A 23538-nucleotide genomic window follows, 5' to 3' on the forward strand; every position below is an offset into this window, starting at 1 on the left:
AAGCCCTTTCCGCCACGGACACTCGAAACTCTTCCTGGCAGTTAGACCTCAGCCGCCAGCCGCCCGCCGCCCGGCGCTGCACCTCCCTGCCCGCAGGAGGAGCCACGTCTCGCGCGAATCCCTCCACCTCTCGCGACACTTGCCACCCGTGCCCTGCGGCCCTGCGCGCCCCACCCGCGGTCGCGCGCCGCGCTCCCCGCCGCCTCACCTTTTCGCCCGGCATCCGGGCCCGCTACTCGCCTACTGGGAGCGCCGTGGCGCCTGGTGTTCGGCGCGAGCCCGGCTGGGCCGCAGGTTCCGCCCTGCTCCGCCGCGCCCCGCCCGGGCTGGGGTAAAGGCCGCGGCCGGGCCATGCCGTGTCCCCCTCAGGGAGGGCAGGAGAGCCTGAGGAGTGGCGGGGCCGCCAGGTGAGTCCGCGTCGGGCGGCTGGACCGAGGGAGGCCGGGCTGGGTGCCGGTGGGCGGTGCAGCGCTGCGGGGCCGGGATGCGGAAGCCCCTAGCCTGGGGGAACCCTGGGCACCCTGTGAACCCTGTTTACCCTGTGGTCTGCACTGGCTGTCCTGCTGCTGTCGCGGGACTGCGGGCGGACAACCTGAGCCCGAGCTCCGAGGGCCCGGAGCGGGGCGCCAGGGCCTAGGGTCGCGGGGGCTAGGGGCGCGCCAAGGTGGCTGAGGTAAGTCTGTGCGGGGAAAAGGACAATGGAGCCGAAAGCCGGCGTCTACCGTCCCGCTGGGCCCGCGTGAGATGCGCTCCTGCCCCCTGCCCTACGGGGCAACTTAGAAGTGTCCCTCTGGTGCCTGCGGCGCTGGTCATTGCCGAATGGAAGGAGTGTTGGAGAGGTAGAAACAGCTGGTCAGAGCAGCCTCTGCGGGAGGAGGCTTTTGAGGTCGCTCGTTACCTTTCCTCTGAGATTCTGGCTGTGCAAGTGGGCGTGCGCGTGCGCACCGTGGCCCCGGGCTAGATTTCTTTTCCGAATTTGTGCCACCGCCCATTAATCGACTTCAAGGATCCATCAAAAATGATTGGTTCCTAAGCGAGTAGTTTTATTTTTTTTGTATTTTAAGATTCTGTTAGTTGTGTAATGGTAGGGGCCTGGAGCCCAAAACCTTGGCGTTACTAGGACAGGGCATGACCTAGCTGACTTGGAGTAAATTTTCTGCCTTTAACTACATTTAGATTGGAAATTAGGGTAAAATGTTTTTGTTGCAATCAAGTTTCGAGCATGTGGTCCTGTAATTCTGGGTTTGTTTTATAACTTATGGACTGAGTAAAATTACCCAGTTTTCCGAGAGAATTGGGAACTCCGCGCAATGGTTGATCTAATAGAATTATTTTATTTAAAGCTTCCACCCATCCAGCTGCTAATTTATGTTATTTTTCTTTTAAATTGTGTAGATGATGTTGTTGTTGTTGTTGCAGAAATGGCTCCGTAAAATGATTAGTTTTGTGCTTGTGATATGTGTGCGAACAGTTACACAGTTAAAATCATTTTCCTGATAGTTTTCTTTTGTCTTTAGAGAGCGAAATGTCATCAGTGCAGTCACAACAGGAGCAGTTGTCCCAGTCAGATCCATCCCCATCACCAAACTCATGTAGTTCCTTTGAGCTAATAGACATGGATGCTGGCAGCTTGTATGAACCAGTTTCTCCCCATTGGTTTTATTGTAAGATAATAGATTCTAAGGAGACATGGATTCCTTTCAACTCTGAGGATTCACAGCAGCTGGAGGAGGCATATAACTCTGGTAGGTGAAAATTATGACTTGGAATAGACAAAGACTTCCCCCTCTTCAAACTATAGTATAATGGTCCTTATAGTGAGTGCTATGAAAACTAAATTTTAGATTTTTCCAGTTAAATAATTTCTTACAGCATTTTATATAGAACTTCTGCACTAATACCTAGCCAATCAATAATATTCCAGAGCCGGGCGCGGTGGCTCAAGCCTGTAATCCCAGCACTTTGGGAGGCCGAGATGGGCGGATCACGAGGTCAGGAGATCGAGACCATCCTGGCTAACAAGGTGAAACCCCGTCTCTACTAAAAAATACAAAAAACTAGCCGGGCGAAGTGGCGGGCGCCTGTGGTCCCAGCTACTCGGGAGGCTGAGGCAGGAGAATGGCGTGAACCCGGGAGGCGGAGCTTGCAGTGAGCTGAGATCCGGCCACCGCACTCCAGCCTGGGCGACAGAGCCAGACTCAGTCTCAAAAAAAAAAAATAAAATAAAATAAAATAATATTCCAGAATTTGGTCTGTATTTTGAAAACAGTATCTATTATTATTTCTGCATAGTTACCCAATAATTTTTTTTTTCCTTAGAGTTGGGGACCTAATTATATTGTCTAGGCTGATCTTGAACTCCTAGGTTCAAACAATCTTTCTGCCTGGCCTCCCAAAGTGCTGGAATTACAGGCGTGTTACACCCTGTGCCCAGAGCCCCAGTAATATCTTTAATGTTCTAGCTTATGTTTTGTTTTATAAAGAATGTGTAAGGCTGGGTGCAGTGGCTCATACCTGTAATCCCAGCACTTTGCGAGGCCAAGACGGGCAGATCACTTGAGGTCAGGAGTTCGAGATTAGCCTGGCCAGCATGGTGAAACCCCTTCTCTACTAAAAATACAAAAGTTAGCCAGATGGGTGGTCTGTGCCTGTAGTCTCAGCTACCTGGGAGGCTGAGGCAGGAGAATTGCTCAAACCCGGGAGACGGAGGTTGCAGTGAGCCAAATTGTGCTACTGGACTCCAGCCTGGGTGACAGAGTGAGACTTGTCTCAAAAAAAAGAGAAAAAAGTATGTATAGAGTGGGGTGTCACAGTGCAGAAGAATGAACTCTCTAACTTGTCACTTGACTTTTCTTTTATAAAACAAGAATGATTTTATTTATACTGAATCATCATGATGGTTATTAATTTACCTTATGGTTCCCAAGCAAACTCAGAAAAATCACATTATATACTTTTTTTTTAAGGGGCGCTGCTGTCTTTCCTCAGAAAAAGAACAAAACTGTTTGGGTAATATTTTTTTCATGTTTCATTAAAATCAGGAATGGTTTTGACGGTTTGTAAAGTAGGTAGTGAAAAAGATATGAATTAAATTCCATTTTGTTTGGTGTTTAGCCAAGTAGGAACTGTTCATTCATGTGTTTTATAACATTATTTAGAGTATAACTCAGAATTGTATGTTGGGAGATATATTTTGAAATATGTACTTCTTTTCCCCTTTTCAATCCTTGAAAGGAAAAGATTGTAATGGGAGAGTTGTTCCTACTGATGGGGGCAGATATGATGTTCATTTGGGGGAAAGGATGCGGTATGCTGTATACTGGGATGAACTAGCATCGGAAGTGAGACGATGTACATGGTTTTACAAGGGGGACAAAGACAATAAGTATGTTCCCTACTCGGAGAGCTTCAGCCAAGTTTTAGAGGTATTCTTTTGACTCTTTTTTTACTTATTCTTTCCTTCTCTTATTTAATAATCTTTCTTTTGTAATTTATTTTGTGAAATTTCCAGAAAGAGTTTGGTTCTGTCTGTATCACATTATAAAACATGATAAAGCATTTCTATTTGCAAGCAAGTTTCAGGATGAAGTAGTCTTATTTTCAGATTTTTTTTTTTTTTTTTTTTTTTTGAGATGGAGTCTCACTCTGTTGCCCAGGCTGAAGTGCAATGGTGCGATCTTGGCTCACTGCAACCTCCACCTCCTGGGTTCAAGTGATTCTCCTGCCTCAGCCTCCCAAGTAGCTGGGATTACAGGTGGCCACCACCATGCCTGGCTAATTTTTTTGTATTTTTATTAAAGATGGGGTTTCACCATGTTGGCTAGGCTGGTCTCAAACTCCTGACCTCAAATGATCTGCTGGCCTAGGCCTCCCAAAGTGCTGGGATTACAGGTGTGAGCCACCGTGCCCGGCCTTTTTCAGATTTTAGAATACAATGGAAATGGCTGTGTTGTTTTAAGGTGTAAAAAAAGAAAACAGGACTCTGGGCCTGGTGGCTCACGCCTGTAATCCCAGCAGTTTGGGAGGCCGAGGCAGGCGGATCACCTGAGGTTGGGAGTTTGAGACCAGCCTGACCAACATGGAGAAACCTAGTCTCTACTAAAAATACAAAATTAGTCGGGCATGGTGGTGCATGCCTGTAATCCCAGCTACTCGGGAGGCTGAGGCAAGAGAATCGCTTGAACCCGGGAGGGGGAGGTTGTGGTGAGCTGAGATCGCACCATTGAACTACAGCCTGGGCAACAAGAGAAAAACTCCATCTCAAAAAAAAAACAAAAAAAACAAAAAAAAAACTGTTGTGCACCGTGGCTCTTGTCTGTAATCCCAGCACTTTGTGAGGCCAAGGCAGGAGGATGACTTGAGCCCAGGAATTTGAGAACAGCCTGGGCAACAAATCGAGACCCCATCACTACAAAAAAAAAATACACACACACACGCAAAGTCTATTATGCTATGGTCACAGGATTGATCTTTTTTAGCTTTTATTTTTCTTGCTCTGAAAACTGAAATTTTTCTTTAAATTGGAGTAGAGCATTAGTATTTGTTTTTTTTTTTTTTTTTTTTTTTGAGACGGAGTCTCACTGTCGCCTAGGCTGGAGTGCGATGGCGCGATCTTGACTCACTACAACCTCCGCTTCCCAGGTTCAAGCGATTCTCTTGTCTCAGCCTCCTCCTGAGTAGCTGGGACTACAGGTGCCCGCCACCACGCCTGGCTAATTTTTTGTATTTTTAGTAGAGACGGGGGTTTCACTGTGTTAGCCAGGATGGTCTCGACCTCCTGACCTCGTGATCCGCCTGCCTCAGACTCCCAAAGTGCTGGGATTACAGGCGTGAGCCACCACGCCTGGCCTTTTTCTTGTTTTGTTTGTTAGTTTTCGTTTTTGAGACAGTCTCACTCCGTTGCCCAGGCTGGAGTCCAGTAGCACGATCTTGGCTCACTGAAACTTCTGCCTCCTGGGTTCAAGCACTTTTCCTGCCTCACCCTCCTAAGTAGCTGGGATTACAGGCGCGCCCCACCACACTGGCTAATTTTTTTTTTTTGAGAGGGAGTTCCACTCTTGTGGCCCAGGCTGGAGTGCAGTGGCGCGGTCTCAGCTCACCACAACCTCCGCCTCCTGTGTTTAAGTGATTCTCCTGCCTCAGCCTCCTGAGTAGCTGGGATTACAGGCATGCACCACAATGCCCGGCTAATTTTGTATTTTTAGTAGAGACAGGATTTCTCCATGTTGGTCAGGCTGGTTTCGAACTCCCGACTTGGGATTACAGGTGTGAGCCACTGTGCCTGACTTACACCGACTAATTTTTGTATTTTTAGTAAAAATGGAGTTTTGCCATGTTAGCCAGGCTGGTCTTGAATACTAGACCTCAGGTGATCCTCCTGCCTTGGCCTCCCAAAGTGTTGGGATTACAGGCATAAGCCACCACGCGTGGTCTAGAACATTAATACTAACAAATATACTAGGCCAGGCGCGGTGGCTTAAGCCTGTAATCCCAGCACTTTGGGAGGCTGAGACGGGAGGATCACGAGGTCAGGAGATCGAGACCATCCTGGCTAACCCGGTGAAACCCCGTCTCTACTAAAAAATACAAAAAATTAGCCGGGCGAGGCGGCGTGCGTCTGTAGTCCCAGCTACTCGGGAGGCTGAGGCAGGAGAATGGCGTGAACCCGGGAGGCGGAGCTTGCAGTGAGCTGAGATCCGGCCACTGCACTCCAGCCTGGGCGACAGAGTGAGACTCCGTCTCAAAAAAAAAAAAACAAATATACTAAAATGTGAACAGTAATTATCTAGTGTAGATGATGGAATTAGGAGTGCGAGGGGGTGTGTGTGTGTGTGTGCGTGTGTGTTTTTTCCCCTTTGTCCTGGTGCTACTATCTGTTGTAATTTCAAAATAGGCTGGGTGCTGTGGCTCATGCTTGTAATCCCAGCACTTTGGGAGGCCAAGGTGGGCAGATCACCTGAGGTCAGGAGTTTGAGACCAGCCTAGCCATTATGGCCAAATCCCGTATCTACTAAAAATACAAAAGTTAGCTGGGTGAGGTGGCGGGTGCCTGTAATCCCAGCTACTTGGGAGGCTGAGGCAGGAGAATCGCTTGAACCCAGGAGGCAGAGGTTGCAGTGAGCTGAGATTGCGCCACTGCACCCCAGCCTGGGCAACAGAGTAAGACTCTGTCTCAAACAAAACAAAACAACAACAACAAAAAAAAAAGGATTTAAAAATAAATTTGATAAATTGGAGTAGGATATTCTTATTGAAACTCATTAATACAGTAGTATTCTTGTGAATAAGTTCAGTTTTAATAGGAAAGCTACTAGAGAACTCTAATGAAATGTGTTTTCTTTTAAGGAAACTTACATGCTTGCTGTAACTTTGGATGAATGGAAAAAGAAACTGGAATCTCCCAACAGAGAAATTATTATTTTACACAATCCAAAGGTAAAACAAAGCATTTATCTTGTTGGGATAAAAAGTTAATTGCACTGTTAGGGAGAGCTCAATTGGTTTCTTTTGCTAAGCGTTCTATGTAGGATAACCTTTGTCACATTTTATATTGAATTCACAACTATGAAACTTAAAAACTTGTAGCTACTACTGTTACTTACCCAACTCAGCTTATACAAAATAATTTTCTTAGGGAAAAGTATGCCACTGTAGAACAAGAAAATCACTGACATATTATGTGAGCATGTCTTCCATGTAGAAGGGCACTATTGACAGATCCATTAGCCTAATATATTTTCAGGGTTCTCATTTTAAGCTGTACGAGTTGCATATCAAAACTCCAGTTCACATTTGACTGCGTGGTTTGAAAGACATCATTCTACACTTAAAACTGCATTGTATAGAGATGATTGTGTTGTAGAATATTTTTATTTCTCTGATCTGTTCTGTTTAAGCTTATGGTGCATTACCAGCCAGTTGCAGGATCTGATGATTGGGGTTCAGCACCCACAGAGCAGGGTCGACCAAGAACTGTGAAGAGAGGAGTTGAGAACATCTCTGTTGACATTCATTGTGGTAATGTTAACCATTTATTTTTTCTTACCTTATGATGTATTTGTTTACTCCTTAAATTTTGACCTTTTTCTGTGGATTTAGATTACCTCAAGGTTTAAAAATCATCTTTAATCGTATGGGTTTATTCTAAGTTGAGATTAGCATCACTTTGTCTAAGAATCTTAATAGATGTAAAAATATCTTTTAAAACTGCTTAGCACATATGGTAGGATGGGTAAAATTTGGCAATACTATTCATGATGTATGTAGCCTGCTCTCTAATGATTCAGAAAAATAAATGTGTGTGTGTGTGTACACACACAAAGAATCATAAAGCAAATGTAATTGTTAAAAAGCTGAATGTCTGTAAAAAGTACGTGGGAGTGTCTGTACTATGCTTTCTAGTTTTCTGTACATTTCTAGTTACTTAAAAATAAAAAGTTTTAAAAACCAGGCTGGGCATGGTAGCTCACACCTGTAATCCCAGCACTTGGGGAGGCCAAGGCAGAAGGATCACTTGAGCCCAGGAGTTCGAGACCAGCCTGGGCAATATGGTGAAACCCCATTTCTACAAAAAATACAAAAATTAACTGGGCATGGTAGCACAGGTCTGTAGTCTCAGCTAATTTGGAGGCTGAGACAGGAGGATCACTCGAGCCCAGAAGGTTGAGGCTGGAATGAGTGTTTATCATGCCACTGCACTCCAGCCTACGTGACAGAGTGAGACTCTGTCTCAAAAAAAAAAAAAAAGTTTTTAAAAACTGAAAAAAGGCCAGGTGTGTTGGCTCAGGGCTGTAATCCCAGCACTTTGGGAGGCCAAGGCAGGCGGGTCAGGAGATCGAGATCATCCTGGCTAACCCAGTGAAACCCTGTCTCTACTAAAAATACAAAAAATTAGCCGGGCGTGGTGGTGTACGCCTGTAGTCCCAGCTACTCGGGAGGCTGAGGCAGGAGAATCACTTAAACCCGGGAGGCGGAGGTTGCAGCTAGCTGAGATCACACCACTGCACTTCAGCCTGGGTGACAGAGCGAGACTCGGTCTCAAACAAACAAACAAAAAAACCTGAAAAAAAAAAAAAAAAGAACTTTTTTTTTTTTTTTTGGCATGAGCCACCGCACCCAGCCAAGTTTTCTTTTTCAGAGCTCAGAAACAAAGAAAAAAATCCTGAAAAAAATTTTGCAGATTTATTTCAAGATAAATTAGAAACCAAGTAAAATCAGTGTATTTTTGCTATGTACTTAAAGGACTATTTTATATCTTTTAAATTATCTGTTCATCTTTTAACTTGCTCATATTTATAACCTTTTCATGATGAGTGGTATTAGAATACATGACTAATTATACAGAATAATTTTCTTTTTAATTTCATTTACAGGAGAACCTTTACAAATAGATCACTTGGTTTTTGTAGTCCATGGGATTGGACCAGCTTGTGATCTCCGCTTTCGAAGCATTGTACAGTGTGGTAGGTTTGCAAAGCATGTGAGAGAATATTAATCAGTGCTCTTGTGAGCTGAGATAAAGCCTTGTCTTTGGTCTGTTGTCTTAGCTGCATAAGAGGATTTAGAGAGTTAAAGACAGGTGGCAAGGTAGTAAAGCTTCTCAGCTTAGACCTGAAGTGCTAGGAAATTCCTGGGGCTAATAGTTTATACTCTTAACTATTGTAATAATCTTGAATGAACAAGCAGTTAATCCCTATAAAATTGTTTTATGATGTGACAGTCCTATTTCTAACCATTTCAAATTTACAGGGAACCATAAAGATGATAGAGTTTAATGAATAACAGAAGCATCAATCATTTTTGTAATTCATACTGTGATAAACCTTTGATATTGTAATTGGAGGATTTAAGTCATTAGTATAACTAGATTTTGAAAGGTGTCCTCTAGGCTGGGCGTAGTGGCTCACACCTGTAATCCCAGCACTTTGGGAGGCCGAGGCGGGTCGATCACGAGGTCAGGAGTTCAAGACCAGCCTGGCCAAGATGGCAAAACCCCGTCTCTACTAAAAATACAAAAATTAGCCAGGCACGGTGGCAGGCGCCTGTAATCCCAGCTACTCGGGAGGCTGAGGCAACAGAATCGCTTGAACTGGGAGGGTGGAGGTTTCAGTGAGCCAAGATCAGGCCACTGCACTCCAGCTTGGGCAACAGAGTGACACTGTGTCTCAAAAAAAAAAAAAAAAAAAAAACAGAAAGTGTCTTCTAAAACCTGATAGTATTCAAAGTTTAATTATTCCAATTAGGGTGTCTTATTCTACTGGCTAATGGTTCTAAACATAAACTAGAATTGTATTGTGGAAGGTTGAGATTGATGTGATATGAATTTCAAACAACAGTGTATTTTTTTTTTCTTTAAAGTATTGGGTGGTGCTATTTATAAGAACCAGAAAGTTAGGATAGGAATTCAACTGCAAGACTGTTGTTGTATTGTCATGTGATTAAAAAACAAAAAATTGTAACAGTTCCCATGATGCTGACGTTTTGAAGTTAGCCTTCTTTTTTTTCATGTTCCTTTTTTTTTGTTTTTAAATATACTATTTTTTTTCCTGAGACAGAGTTTTGCTGTCTTGCCCAGGCTGGAGTGTAGTGGCGTAATCTCAGCTCACTGCAACCTCTGCCTCCTGGGTTCAAGTGATTATCCTGCCTCAGCCTCCTGAGTAGCTGGGATTACAGGTGCACATCACCATGCCTGGCTAATTTTTGTCTTGTTAGTAGATGGGGTTTCACCATGTTGGCCAGGCTGGTCTCAAACTCCCGGCCTCATACGATCCACCCACCTTGGCCCCCCAAAGTGCTGGGATTACAGGCATGAGCCACTGCTCTTGGCCTGAAGTTAGCCTTCTTTTGATGAAATATTTTGTACGGTAAAAGCAAGTTGTTAGGCCAGGTGTGGTGGCTCACACCTGTAATCCCAGCACTTTGGGAGGCCAAGGCAGGCAGATCACCTAAGGTCAGGAGTTCAAGACCAGCCTGGCCAACAGGGCAAAACCCATCTCTACTAAAAATACAAAAATTAGCTGGGTGTGGTGGTATGCGCCTGTAATCCCAGATCCTCGAGAGGCTGAGGCAGGAGAATTGCTCAAACCGGGTAGGTGGAGGCTGCAGTGAGGTGAGATCTCGGCATTGCACTCTAGCTTGGATTATAGAGCAGTACTCCATCTCAAAAAAAAAAAAAGTTATTAAAGAAACATCTTTTCCTATATGCATTCATAATTTTTCCTGAATACCACTTTATTTTTGACAGAAGTCAGTATGTGTTCTGTGCAAATGTAGTTAGAGTATAATTACATGATTTGTTGCATCCAGATTCTACAGATTTATTACTTCATTGTTGATGCATAAGTTAATTTTCTTTTCCAGTTAATGATTTTCGCAGTGTTTCCTTGAACTTGCTACAGACACATTTTAAGAAAGCCCAAGAAAATCAGCAGATTGGGAGGGTAGAATTTCTTCCAGTCAATTGGCACAGTCCTTTGCATTCTACTGGTGTGGATGTGTGAGTAATACTTAATACCTTTGAGTTGTTAGCTGTGATAATAATATATTTTCTGATCATTGCTATGCTTGGGGACATTTTTATGCTATAGCTGGCTGAATATTTAAAATTTCTTAGAGATATGCTGTTAAATACTGATCAGTCCCTTGGTTTAATTAACCCTGGTTAGGAGTAGAGAGCTGTGTGTATCTTCAGTATGTTTTACTGGCTCACTAGTATTTACTATTACAGCTTCATTGTATCTTTAGCATTAAAGCCAAATGTTGCTATCTTCCCATAGTGTATAACCATTTCCATTTTCAGATGTCAAAAGCCATGCATACCCCAAGATGTACAAAGTATTTTGTTATTCCTTTTGTTATTATATTTAAATAATATTTGTCCAAATTTAGAAAAAAGGGAGGATTTCTCAAACATTAAACTATTAGCATTTATAACTTAGGGAATAATTGGTACAGTGACTTTGAAGTGACGGCTTTCTTAAGGTACAAGCCCATTAGTTTTGTTTGTAAATTTTATGGTAATGACAGAGAAGGTTGCTTAAATTGAGGATATGGGGCTCTTCAGCAAGTAGTGTGTTTCTAATATAGTTCTAGAATAGAACCAGGAGATGCAGGAAGTAGTCAGCATTGTTTCATGAGCTGACCATGCTGGTCTCAGAAATGGCTTTTCTGATTCTGTCTCAGTTCTCAGTACACTATGATTTGGGTATATTCATTTGCCAAACACTTCATTGTGGTGGGGTTCGGATTCTTTAATATTTGAGCAAATGCTAACAGGTTACTAAGGGCATAGCCCTTATAAATTGCAGAAGTAGTTGTATACTTGAATCTTTCTGGGAATTTTAAGAAACCTTTAACTGGTTATTAGATTTTGTCAATGTAGTCTTCCTCTGCCAGATACAAATTCTGTTTGCTTTTGGCACCTGGCACTCACACCTTTTTCTGCTTTTAGAAATTGTGCATTGAGAGAGGGAGCTCTTTATCGTTTGACATGTAATCAAGAAACCTTACTGCTGAGAATTCCAGGAAAAGCCTTTTACATTTTTTGTTTTGTCTTTTTAGAAAACTTTTTTTATTAGAGATAATTTTGTTCACAGAAATTGTATATATGATGAATCCTTGTGTACTGATTACCCAGCCCCAACAAGCCTCAACACATGGCTGGTTCTGCCTCATCTGTATCTTCATACCCTATCTACTGCCCTTTCATGCCATATGGTTTTTATCTTAGACATCCTGTAATTTCATCTGTAAATGTTTCAGTTTGTATCTTTTTTTTTTTTTTGGAGTGCAGTGGTGTGATCACAGCTCACTGCAGCCTGGACCTCCTCGGGCTCAGGTTATCCTCACACCCCAGCCTCCCAAGTACTGCTGGGACTACAGGCATTAGGCACCACTCGCAGCTGATTTTTTTCCTTTTTTTTTTTTTTTTTTTGAGATGGAGTTTCGCTCTTGTCTAGGCTGGAGTGCAGTGTTGTGATCTCAGCTCACCGCAACCTCTGCCTCCCGGGTTCAAGCAATTCCCAGCCTCAGACTCCCGAGTAGCTGGGATTACAGGCATGCGCCACCACGCCCGGCTAATTTTCTATTTTTGGTAGAGACGAGGTTTCTCCACGTTGGTGAGGCTGGTCTCAAACTCCTGACCTCAGGTGATCTGCCCGTCTTGGCCTCCCAAAGTGCTGGAATTATAGGCGTGAGCCACCGTGCCTAGCCTGATCCAGCTGATTTTTCTATTTTTTGTGGAGTTGGGCTTTTAACATGTTGGCCAAGCTGGTTTTGAACTCCTGGGCTCAAGCAATCTGTCTGCCTTGGCCTCTTAAAGTGCTGGGATTGCAGGTGTGAGCCACAGTGCCTGGTCTGAACAGTATATTTTATTTTTTATTTTATTTTATTTTTGAGATGGAGTGTCGCTCTATCACCCAGGTTGGAGTGCAGTGGCATGATCTCAGCTCACTGCAACCTCTGCCTCCTGGGTTCTAGCAATTCTCCTGCCTCAGCCTCCCAGGTAGCTGGAATTACAGGCATGTGCCACAACGCCCAGCTAATTTTTGTATTTCTTAGTAGAGACAGGGTTTCACTATATTGGCCAGGCCGGTCTCAAACTTCTGACCTCATGATCTACCCGCCTCAGCCTTCCAAAGTGCTGGGATTACAGGTGTGAGCTACTGCGCCAGCCTGAACAGTATTTTTTTTTTTTGAGACGGAGTCTTGCACTGTTGCCTGGGCTGGAGTGCAGTGGTGCGATTTCAGCTCACCTCATCTTCCACCTCCTGGGTTCATGTGATTCTCCAACCTCAGCCTTCCAAATAGCTGGGATTACAGGTACACATCACCACACCCCACTAATTTTTTGTATTTTTGGTAGAGACGGGGTTTCACTCTGTTGGACAGACTGGTCTCAAACTTTGGACCTCGTGATCTGCCCGCCTCAGCCTCCCAAAGTGCTGGGATTACAGGCGTGAGCCACCACACCCGGCCCTGAACAGTGTATTTTAAAGGACTTAAAAAATGTATAACCATAACACTATTATCACACTTAAAAATTTCTTAATGTCATCAAATACCTAGTCAGTGTTCAAATTTCCAGTTGTCTATTATATTTTATATACATATTTTTATATACATTAATTATATATACACATTAATTTTTATGTACATATTTATATAATTACAAACACATTTTAAACTGGGATCCAAATAAGTCCATACATTGCAATTAGTTGATATATCTTTTATTATAAGTCTCTCTTGGGCTGGGCATAGTGGCTTATGCCTGTAATCCCAGCACTTTGGGAGGCCAAAGCAGGTGGATCATCTGAGGTCAGGAGTTTGAGACCAGCCTGGCCAACATGACAAAACCCCGTCACTACTAAAACTACAAAAATTAGCTGGGCATGGTGGCACATGCCTGCAATTGCTATGAGTTCGAGACCAGCTTGGTCAACATGGTGAAACCTTGTCTCTAGTAAAAATACCAAGAAATTAGCCGGGCCTGGTGGCAGGCGCCTGTAATCCCAGCTACTTGGGAGACTGAGGCAGGAGAATCGCTTGAACCTGGGAGGTGGAGGTTACAGTGAGCTGAGATTGTGCCACTGCCCTCCGGCCTGGGCAACAGAACAAGACTCCATCTCAAAAAAAAAAAAAAGTCTCTTAATTTCTTGATTACCACTTACCTCGCTGTCTACATCTATTGTTTTCTTGTAGTTTATGTATGGAAGAAATGGGTTTGACTTGTAGGGTTTCATATTTTCTGAATTTTGCTGATCACATCCCTCTGGCTTCATTACACATGTTCCTTTGTCCTCTTTTTGTTTTTTCGTATAAATCGACAATTGTTTCTTATAAAATGTTTAAGTCTAAGCTTGAAGGCTTAAAATTGGAAGTGGCTATTAAATGTATTTAGGTTTCCTGCTTAAATTATTTTTCCTTTTTTCAGAGATCTGCAGCGAATAACCCTGCCCAGCATTAACCGCCTCAGGCACTTCACCAATGACACAATTCTGGATGTCTTCTTCTACAATAGCCCCACCTACTGTCAGACTATTGTGGACACAGTTGCTTCTGAAATGAACCGAATATACACACTTTTTCTGCAGAGGAACCCTGATTTCAAAGGGGGTGTATCCATTGCTGGTCATAGTTTAGGTAACAAAATGAATTCTGTGTGACCAGAGAAGACTATCACATTTTAAAGACACCTGTTTTTGAAGCACAGTGTCTTTTATCAGTAGGAAATTCAGAGGTCTGGAAGTGGTCTCTGATCAAGAAATTTGGAAGGGGTTGGAAGGGTGGTGGTAAATTGGAAAGAAAGACTCCTTGCTGTGTAGATTTGCTTACATATGTAATTGGCTTATGACTTTTTTGTATAACAGACAGCCATTTAGTGCTAATGCTTAGAAATTGTCCCTTCTTCTATTTTACTTATAGGTTCGCTTATATTGTTTGATATCCTAACAAATCAGAAAGATTCTTTGGGGGATATTGACAGTGAAAAGGTAATTTAGATGTTCAGCTAGGTTTTCTTGTAGTTTTCTTTAGTAAGGATTTATAGATTTTAGACTTATTTTTTGTTTTTAGCTGAGTTTAGTTTCATGTCATGACATTACATTTACACTTATTTCCATTTTAACAGACTTTTAATTATCTCTGTCATTCTTGGATTATAGAAGCAAGATAATAATATGCTTCTACAAATAATAATTGTTTATCTTATTTTCTTTTGTGAACATGCACTGCTGGTCAAGTGTGGTGGCTCATGCCTGTAATCCCAGCACTTTGGGAGGCTGAGGCTGGTGGATCACCTTAGGTCAGGAGTTCAAGACCAACTTGGCCAACATGGTGAAACCCCATCTGTACTAAAAATACAAAAATTAGCTGGGCATGGTGGTGTGTGCCTGTAATCCCAGCTACTTGGGAGGCTGAGGCAGGAAAATCGCTTGAACCTGGGAGGTGGAGGTTGCAGTGAGCAGAGATCGTGCCACTGCCCTGCAGCCTGGGTGACAGAGTGAGACTCCGTCTCAAAAATATGCACTGCTGAGTTACGGAATCATTGAGCTAAATGAAGTTTGCATATGAACAAATGAATGAATTGGCTACAAATTGATATGATTTATAGAAACTGTTCGAAAGTATTGGGGAACTTGATGTTTAAACATTTTTAGTAAAAATTCCTATAACCATGTATCATCTATAGGATTGATTTGGTACCTATTTCTCCTGTTGGACCATGAGTTCCTCCAGAGCAGAGCTTTTGTCTTAGACTGTTTTATTTCTATTTTTTTTTTTTTTGGAGATAGTCTCGTTCTGTCGCTCAGGCTGGAATGCAATGCAGTGGCACGATCTTGGCTCACTGCAACCTCCGCCTCCAGGGTTCAAATGATTCTCCTGCCTCAGCCTCCCCAGTAGCTGGGATTACAGGCACACACTACCACACCCTGCTAATTTTTGTATCTTTAGTAGGGTTGGGGTTTCACCATGTTGGTCAGGCTGGTCTTGAACTCCTGACCTTGTGATCTGCCCACCTCGGCCTCCCAAAGTGCTGGGATTACAGGCGTGAGCCACCATGCCCAGTCTAGACTGTTTTATTTCTTAAGCACCATTTTCCTAATTTCTTAAGCACCGAGCTCCCTTAAAATTCAGCAAATGTTTGTTAATGATGATGAATATTTTACTCATTTCTTTAAAAACATGTTTTCAATTGAAGTCGCAAAACCTTGGAACCTCTTAATTTATATCTTGCATAAATGACAGTTTGTTAAAGTTAAGATACATTGCTGTGGAAATCTATGTATTTCTTTACTGCAAAATAGTATAAAGGAAACTAAATGAATTTTGAAAATATGAGCTTTATAATTTAATTTTTAGGATTCGCTAAATATTGTAATGGATCAAGGAGATACACCTACACTAGAGGAAGATTTGAAGAAACTTCAGCTCTCTGAATTCTTTGATATCTTTGAGAAGGAGAAAGTAGATAAGGAAGCTCTGGTAAAAATAATCTTTTAAAACTTTATGCTAAGCCATTTTCAGTATTTTTATTGTTCATCATGTTTACTAAGTGCATACCCTTTAGACACTTTTTAGTCATAAATACTTTATCATTAATGTTCCTTAGCATTATTTATTTGCTTTTTATCATATCAAGTGACCTTTGCCTTGTTCGAAGTTCAAAGTTCAGATGGCCATATTGATATTCATAGAGCAGTGGAGCAGACTAACCAGTACGGCTCATAGAAAACATGAGTGCAAGAACAAACAAATAAATAACCATTAGCTATTCCAACTCTAATTTTCTATTGTACTTTCAAGAACTCTACTGTTATTTGCTTGTTTATTTTTTATTTATTTATTTTTTGAGTTGGAGTCTCACTCTTGCCCAGGCTGGAGTTCAATGGTGTGATCTTCAGCTCACCGCAGCCTCTGTCTCTGGGGTTCAAGCAGTTCTTCTGCCTCAGCCTCCCGAGTAGCTGGGATTACAGGTGCCCGCCACCATGTCTGGCTAATTTTTGTATTTTTAGTAGAGACGGGGTTTCACCATGTTGGCCAAGCTGGTCTGGAATTCCTGACCCCATGATCCACCCACCTTTGCCTCCCAAAGTGCTGGAATTACATGTGTGAGCCACGGTGCCCAGCCAGCTTGTTTATTTGTTTTTTGTTTTTTCCACTTTTGTTTGGCCTTTTTCTGGTTTGTGATACATTCACTCATGTAACAGATATTTAGAAAATGCTTACTATACCAAGTACCGGATAGACTGGTAAATAAGACATATGATCCCTGACCTCATAGTGTTTATAGTTTACTGGGGAAGACACATATTAAATAATCACACACATCATTGCAATTACAATAAGAACTAAGTAGGGAAAGTACACCGTATTGTAAGAATTAACCTGGTCTCAGAAGGTGCAGGAAGGCTTCCCTAATGAGTGACAGTTGGCCAGGTATGGTGGCTCACACCTGTAATCCCAGCACTTTGGGAGGCCAAGGTGGGCGGATCACGAGGTCAGGAGTTCGAGACCAGCCTGGTCAACATGGTGAAACCCTGCGTCTACTAAAAATACCAAGAAATTAGCTGGGCCTGGTGGCAGGCACCTGTAATCCCAGCTACTTGGGAGGCTGAGGCAGGAAAATCGCTTGAACCTAGGAGGTGGAGGTTGCAGTGAGCTGAGATTGTGCCACTGCACTCCAGCCTGAGCGACAGAGCAAGACTCCGTCTCAAAAACAAAAAAAAAAAAGATGAGTGACACTTGAGATCTTGATCGTTAACCTGTTGCGTACTTGTGTGTTTGCTGTATGTTCTCAATGCTTGCATTCATGAGCAGGAGTATAATCCTTCTCAGGCATGTGACATCTAAGTCAGTATAGAAATCAAGGAAGATTTTTATGTCCTGAAGTCCTTACATACCCAACTTCTCTGGGTTTTTTTTTTTTTTTTTTTTTTTACAATAACACAATGTTGTCTGTATTATTGTAATGTTGATATTACAAGTATTGATATTTTCTATTCTTTTTTAGGGTGTTTCATGAATAAAACAGGTCCTTTTTTCTGGAAGTTATTATATGATGTTTTACTACTAGAGAGACAGGCAGCAACAGAGTGCCTAGGTCTTAATCCTCTTAGGGGACAGGATTGATTTTATTTTGTCTAGAAATAAGAAAGACTTGGTTTTCTGTGCATAGGCTTTATGTACAGACCGAGATCTTCAGGAAATGGGAATTCCTTTAGGACCAAGAAAGAAGATATTAAACTATTTCAGTACCAGAAAAAACGCAACGGTATGTGCCTAATACAGCTTGTTGGACCAAGCAATTCTTTGATGTCCATAGTGTATCCTTGTATTTTGCGGGATGTTTATTCTGGGAAGTCAAGCAGTTTTTTGGTAATGGATCTTTGGCTCTTTTTTTTTTTTTTTTGAGACGGAGTCTTGCTCTGTCACTGAGGCTGGAGTGCAGTGGTGTGATGCCAGCTCATTGCAACCTCTGCCTCCCAGGTTCAAGCGATTCTTTTGCCTCAGCCTCCTGAGTAGCTGGGACTACAGGTGCCCGCCACCTGCGCCTGGCCAATCTTTGGCTCTCTTTCTAGAAATTAAACACATTTTCTTTTTTACATCCTTTTTTTTTTCTTTTTCTTTTTTTTCTTTTTTTCTCTTGAAATGAAATCTCGCTCTGTTGCCTGGGGTGGAATACAGTGGGTGATCTCAGCTCACTGCAACCTCCACCTCCTGGGTTCAAGCGATTCTCCTGCTTCATCCTCTTGAGTAGCTGGGATTCCAGGTGCGCACCACCATGCCCAGCTAACTTTTTGTATTTTTAGTAGAGATGGGGTTTAACTATGTTGGCCAGGCTGGTCTTGAACTCCTGACCTCAGGTGACCCACCTGCCTCAGCCTCTCAAAGTGCTGGGATTACAGACATGAATAACCGCTCCTGGCCCGTCTTTTTTTTTACGTCCTTAAAAGTGTCATTAGCTTCAGAAGTCTTCTTTCCTCTGGAATTCTCCTTCCATTTATTTATTTATTTTTTTGCTTTTTTTCTTTTCATGAGAGCTTTACCAATATATAATTCACATCACATACCATAAAATTCCCCCTTTTAAAGTTTACAATTTAATGGTTTTTAGTGTATTCATAGAGTTTTATAACCATTACCACTATCCAATTTCAGCACATTTCCATTCTCCTTTAGGGAAACCCCATACCTATTTGCTGTCGCTCCTCATTGCTCCCTGCCCCCAGGGAGTCAACCACTAATTAGAGTCAACCACTAGTCTACTTTCTGTTTCTACAGATTTGCTTATTTTGGACATTCCATATAAATGGAATCATACAATATGTGACCTTTTGAGCCATGTGACTGGTTTCTTTCACTTAGCATGATATTCTCAAGGTTTACCTATGTTGTAACAGTACTTCCACATTCAGTTCTTCTGGTCACTGAATTTCTCTTCCATGTCTTATTAGTTAGTTCTTTTCTTTCTTTTTTTTTGAGACGGAGTCTCGCTCGTTGCACAATCTTGGCTCACTTGCAACGTCCGCCTCCTGAGTTCAAGTGATTCTCCTGCTTCAGCCTCCCAAGTAGCTGGGATTACAGGTGTGCGACACCACACCCAGCTAATTTTTGTATTTTTAGTATGGGGTTTCACCATGTTGGCCAGGCTGGTCTTAAGCTCCTGACCTCAAGTGATCCGCCCACCTCAGCCTGCCAAAGTGGTGGGGATACAGGCATGAGCCACCATGCCCGGCCAGTAGGTAGTTCTTTTCCAACTTTTTAGCAGGTAGCTCAGTTCTTTTTTTTTTTTTTTTTTTTGAGACAGAGTCTGGCTCTGTCGCCCAAGCTGGGGTGCAGTGGCCAGATCTCAGCTCACTGCAAGCTCTGCCTCCCGGGTTTACGCCATTCTCCTGCCTCAGCCTCCCGAGTAGCTGGAACTACAGGCGCCCACCACCTCGCCCAGCTAGTTTTTTGTGTTTTTTAGTAGAGACGGGGTTTCACCGTGTTAGCCAGGATGGTCTCGATCTCCTGGCCTCATGATCCGCCCGTCTCGGCCTCCCAAAGTGCTGGGATTACAGACTTGAGCCACCGCGCCTGGCCTGGCTCAGTTCTTTTTAAAGACTCAGTTCTTGGCCCAGCCCATTGACATCCTACTTGATTACAGAGGCACAGCACTTCATAGAACTCTAGCAGTCCTCAGCATTATCTTCCCACAGTACCCTGCTATTGTTTTCTCTTATGATTGTTGCCTAAAGTTTCAACTGCTGCCGAAATGGCTATGTATGACTTTCATCATTTTAGAGCGTGTAAGAATGTCAGTTAACAATTTAAGGCAATAATTTAATCTTGTTTTCTGAGGAAATCTTCCTAGAATTTTTGGCTGCCATTTCAGAACTTTCCTAAGGGTCCTTTCAAACCAGTAGAAAACTATATAATCCTTTGTCTGTACTTTTACTATATAGTAGCTCCTCATAATTTTTTTTTTTTTTAATAGAGACTATGTTGCCCAGGTTGGACTTGCACTCATGGGCTTAAACAATCCTCCTACCTACCTCAGGGTCCTGAGTAGCTGGGACTGCAGGTGCGTGCTGCCATGCCCAGCTTCTCCACATAACTATTTTTTATTCTTTAGGGTATTAATAGACCAACCCTGCAGCCTGCTTCAGGGGCAAACATCCCCAAAGAATCTGAGTTCTGCAGTAGCAGTAATACTAGAAATAGTGATTATCTGGATGTTGGCATTGGGCAGGTAACTAATTCTTTCTGATCATTTTACCGCCTGCTATTGGTATGGTAGAAACAGATGTAACTTTTGTTATTAATGAGATTTGCTTTTATTTTCCTCCTTTGAGGTGTCTGTGAAATATCCCCGGCTCATCTATAAACCAGAAATATTCTTTGCCTTTGGATCTCCCATTGGAATGTTCCTTACTGTCCGAGGACTAAAAAGAATTGATCCCAACTACAGATTTCCGACGTGCAAAGGTTTCTTCAATATTTATCACCCTGTAAGCATTGTATAGCTATTGTGGTTTTACCTAAATAACAGGGCTTATTGTTAAAGAACAGAGGATTTTCTGTTGTGTTGATTTTTTTTTCCTATTCCATTCTCTAGCAATGAGACAACTTATAATAGTATTGATTTAGAAGTGATGGAACAGAGCTGTACATTTTTTTAAATGAACTTATGATTATTCTTGCTTAAGATATATAGTTCTGGTTGTGCATGGTGGCTCATGCCTGTAATCCCAGCACTTTGGGAGTTCGAGGCAGGAGGATTGCTTGAGCCCAGGAGTTGATTGCTACCTCAGGTATTGATTTTTTTTTTTTTTTTTTTTTTGAAACAGGGTCTTGCTCTGTCACCCAGGCTGGAGTGCACCTCAGCCATGATTGCACCACTGCACTCCAGCTTGGGTGACAGAGCGAGACCTCATCTCAAAAAAAAAAAAGAAGTTACATAGTTTCCAGACTGTACTCAGCAGAGGTAAATGTAGCTCTTGTTTTTTCTATGTAGTTTGATCCTGTGGCCTATAGGATTGAACCAATGGTGGTCCCAGGAGTGGAATTTGAGCCAATGCTGATCCCACATCATAAAGGCAGGAAGCGGATGCACTTAGGTAAGTCTGAGCATAGAACTTGATAATTCTAGACCTTTTGGCCAGTGCAAAGGGCATCATTCACTCTGTTCAGCTGTGTTGGACCCTAAACTCTTTGTAAGTTATTTAATGTTCTTTATTTATATGTTTCAGAACTGAGAGAGGGCTTGACCAGAATGAGTATGGACCTTAAGAACAACTTGCTAGGTTCGCTGCGGATGGCCTGGAAGTCTTTTACCAGAGCTCCATACCCTGCCTTACAAGTTTCAGAAGCGGCAGAAGAAACTGAAGCAGAACCTGAATCAACTTCAGAGAAGCCTAGTGGTCAGTGACACTGTACACGTTGACCAGCTGCCAGATAAGAGGGATGCCATGGTGTGGTGTTTTTCATAGTTAATTTAATTTAACATTTAATGTCATAGTTAATACTGCATTATTTTGCTTTAGTTTTCAACTTCTAAAGAGCTCTATTCCTGCTTGCATTTATTATAAACCCAAGGCAAATGACCTAGCTGTCAATGGTATAGGTAATGAGATGTGTTGCGCAAAAGCAGAAAAGGGGATTGGACAAAATTACTGTGACCTGAGAAGGAGCTTGAAGGAGATTGAGAGGAGGAAGATGGGAGAGAGCTCTCTGAACAGAGAGAGAGAACAGTTTACTCTCTGCGGTAAACTTGGAGTATGAGGAGAAGTTAACAGGATAACCCTGAAGGCCAAAGGTTTTAGATTCTTATTATGGTTCTTCCATATCCAGATGTTAACCCAGAAGAGACCTCTGTGGCAGTTAAAGAAGAAGTCCTGCCTATCAATGTGGGGATGCTGAATGGAGGCCAACGCATTGACTATGTGCTACAGGAGAAGCCTATTGAAAGTTTTAATGAGTATTTATTTGCTTTACAAAGCCATCTGTGCTACTGGTAAATGTTGTTTATTTTTGTTTGTTTTGTTTATTTACCTGTTTCATAGATATTTGATAGATGTAGGAAAAGGAGGATAGGCCAGGTGCATTGGCTCAGGCTTATAATCTCAGCACTTCGGGAGGCCAAGGTGGACGATTGCTTGAGTTCAGGAGTTTGAGACAGCCTGGGCAACATAGCAAGACCTCATCTCTACAAAAACTAAATTAGCTGGGCATGGTGGTATGCACTTACAGTCCCAGTTACTTGGGAGGCTGAGGCAAGAGGCTCGCTTGAGCCTAGGAGTTTGAGGCCACAGTGAGCCATGATCACACCACTGCACTCTAGCCTGGGTGACAGAGCAAGACCCTGTTTCAAAAAAGAAGACCTGTGTACCTTTGGGATTAAAATGACTTCTCATTTAGACAGCACAAGCACAATCATGTCATTTCATGTCATTTCAAGAATCTGGTTTAAACACACTGTTACTTTATTTTGCAGCTGGGTAGAACATGGATGAGGCTAATGATGCCAACAACCATAAATTCAATTAGCTTCGTGTTAAAAATGTGTCTTCTGGCCATTTAGGTGCACATGAATGAAGTGGAAAAAATATTACTGTCATTATAATATGACAGAATTAATTATTATTTTATTTTATTATTTGAGACAGGGTCTTGCTGTGTCACTCAGGCTGGAGTGCAGTGGCATGCTCATAGTTCACTGCAGCCTTGACCTCCTGGACTCAAGTGATCCTCCCACCTCAGTCTCCCTAATAAGTAGGATGACCGTTGTGCACCACCATGCCCAGCTAATTTTTGTAGAGACAGGGTTTTGCCGTGTTGCCCAGGCTGGTCTCAAACTTCAAGCAATCAATCCGTCTCCGCCTCCCAAAGTGCTGGAATTACAGGCATCAGCTACCACGTCTGGGAAGAATTATTATTAAATATAATTGGTTACCTGATGGATTGTAGAATGGATTAATGTGCTTATTGAAATTCAGGCCGGATATGGTGGCTCATGCCTACAATCCCAGCACTTTGGGAGGCTGAGGAAGGAGGATTGCTTGAGGCCAGGAGTTGAAGGCTGCAGTGAGCCATGATGGTGCCACTGCACCCTAGCCTGGGTGACAGAGCGAGACCATGTCTGAAAAAAAGAATAGTATAAAAGAATACAAATTAATCCCTGAAGAAGTTTTTATAAAAATAAAGCAAGGAAAATAAGGTGGGTCAGAGATAAGTGTTTTAAAAATGAAAGCTCAGAACATTTAAAAATGAAAGTGGCCAACATGGTGAAATCCCGTCTCTACCAAAGATACAATTAGCCAGGTGTGGTGGTGCATGCCTGTAGTTCCAGCTACTAGGGAGGCTGAGACAGGAAAATTGCTTGAACCTGGGAGGCAGAGGTTGCAGTGAGGCGAGATCGTGCCACTGCACTCCAGCCTGGGTGACAGAGTGAGACTGCATCTCAAAAAAAAAAAAAAAAAACAAGCTCAAAGGTCCTAAGAAGAATTTTTCTCTTGAATTCTGATAAGGAATTATCTGATGCAATCACTATCATTT

General features: G+C 42.6%; 1 protein-coding gene across 7 annotated transcripts in view; it reads left to right on the plus strand.

Moving 5' to 3' along the window:
• The window catches only part of DDHD2 (DDHD domain containing 2), a 31073-nt gene continuing 7535 nt past the window's right edge, over positions 1-23538 (plus strand). For 2 of the 7 annotated variants that reach the window (XM_025395405.1, XM_025395406.1), the window contains exons 1-16: positions 41-407; positions 1518-1745; positions 3235-3425; positions 6346-6435; positions 6897-7017; positions 8373-8462; positions 10360-10495; positions 13934-14142; positions 14425-14492; positions 15862-15984; positions 17678-17773; positions 20117-20233; positions 20337-20492; positions 20999-21101; positions 21234-21404; positions 21835-21997. In XM_025395405.1, coding sequence (XP_025251190.1) covers positions 1526-1745; positions 3235-3425; positions 6346-6435; positions 6897-7017; positions 8373-8462; positions 10360-10495; positions 13934-14142; positions 14425-14492; positions 15862-15984; positions 17678-17773; positions 20117-20233; positions 20337-20492; positions 20999-21101; positions 21234-21404; positions 21835-21997 — 2054 coding nt within the window. In that variant the 5' untranslated portion in view covers positions 41-407; positions 1518-1525. The other 5 variants (XM_025395404.1, XM_025395408.1, XM_025395407.1 and 2 more) reach the window with 5 other exon arrangements.

The sequence above is a fragment of the Theropithecus gelada genome, chromosome 8, assembly GCF_003255815.1.
Source record: "Theropithecus gelada isolate Dixy chromosome 8, Tgel_1.0, whole genome shotgun sequence".
In the NCBI taxonomy this organism is placed as follows: domain Eukaryota; kingdom Metazoa; phylum Chordata; class Mammalia; order Primates; family Cercopithecidae; genus Theropithecus; species Theropithecus gelada.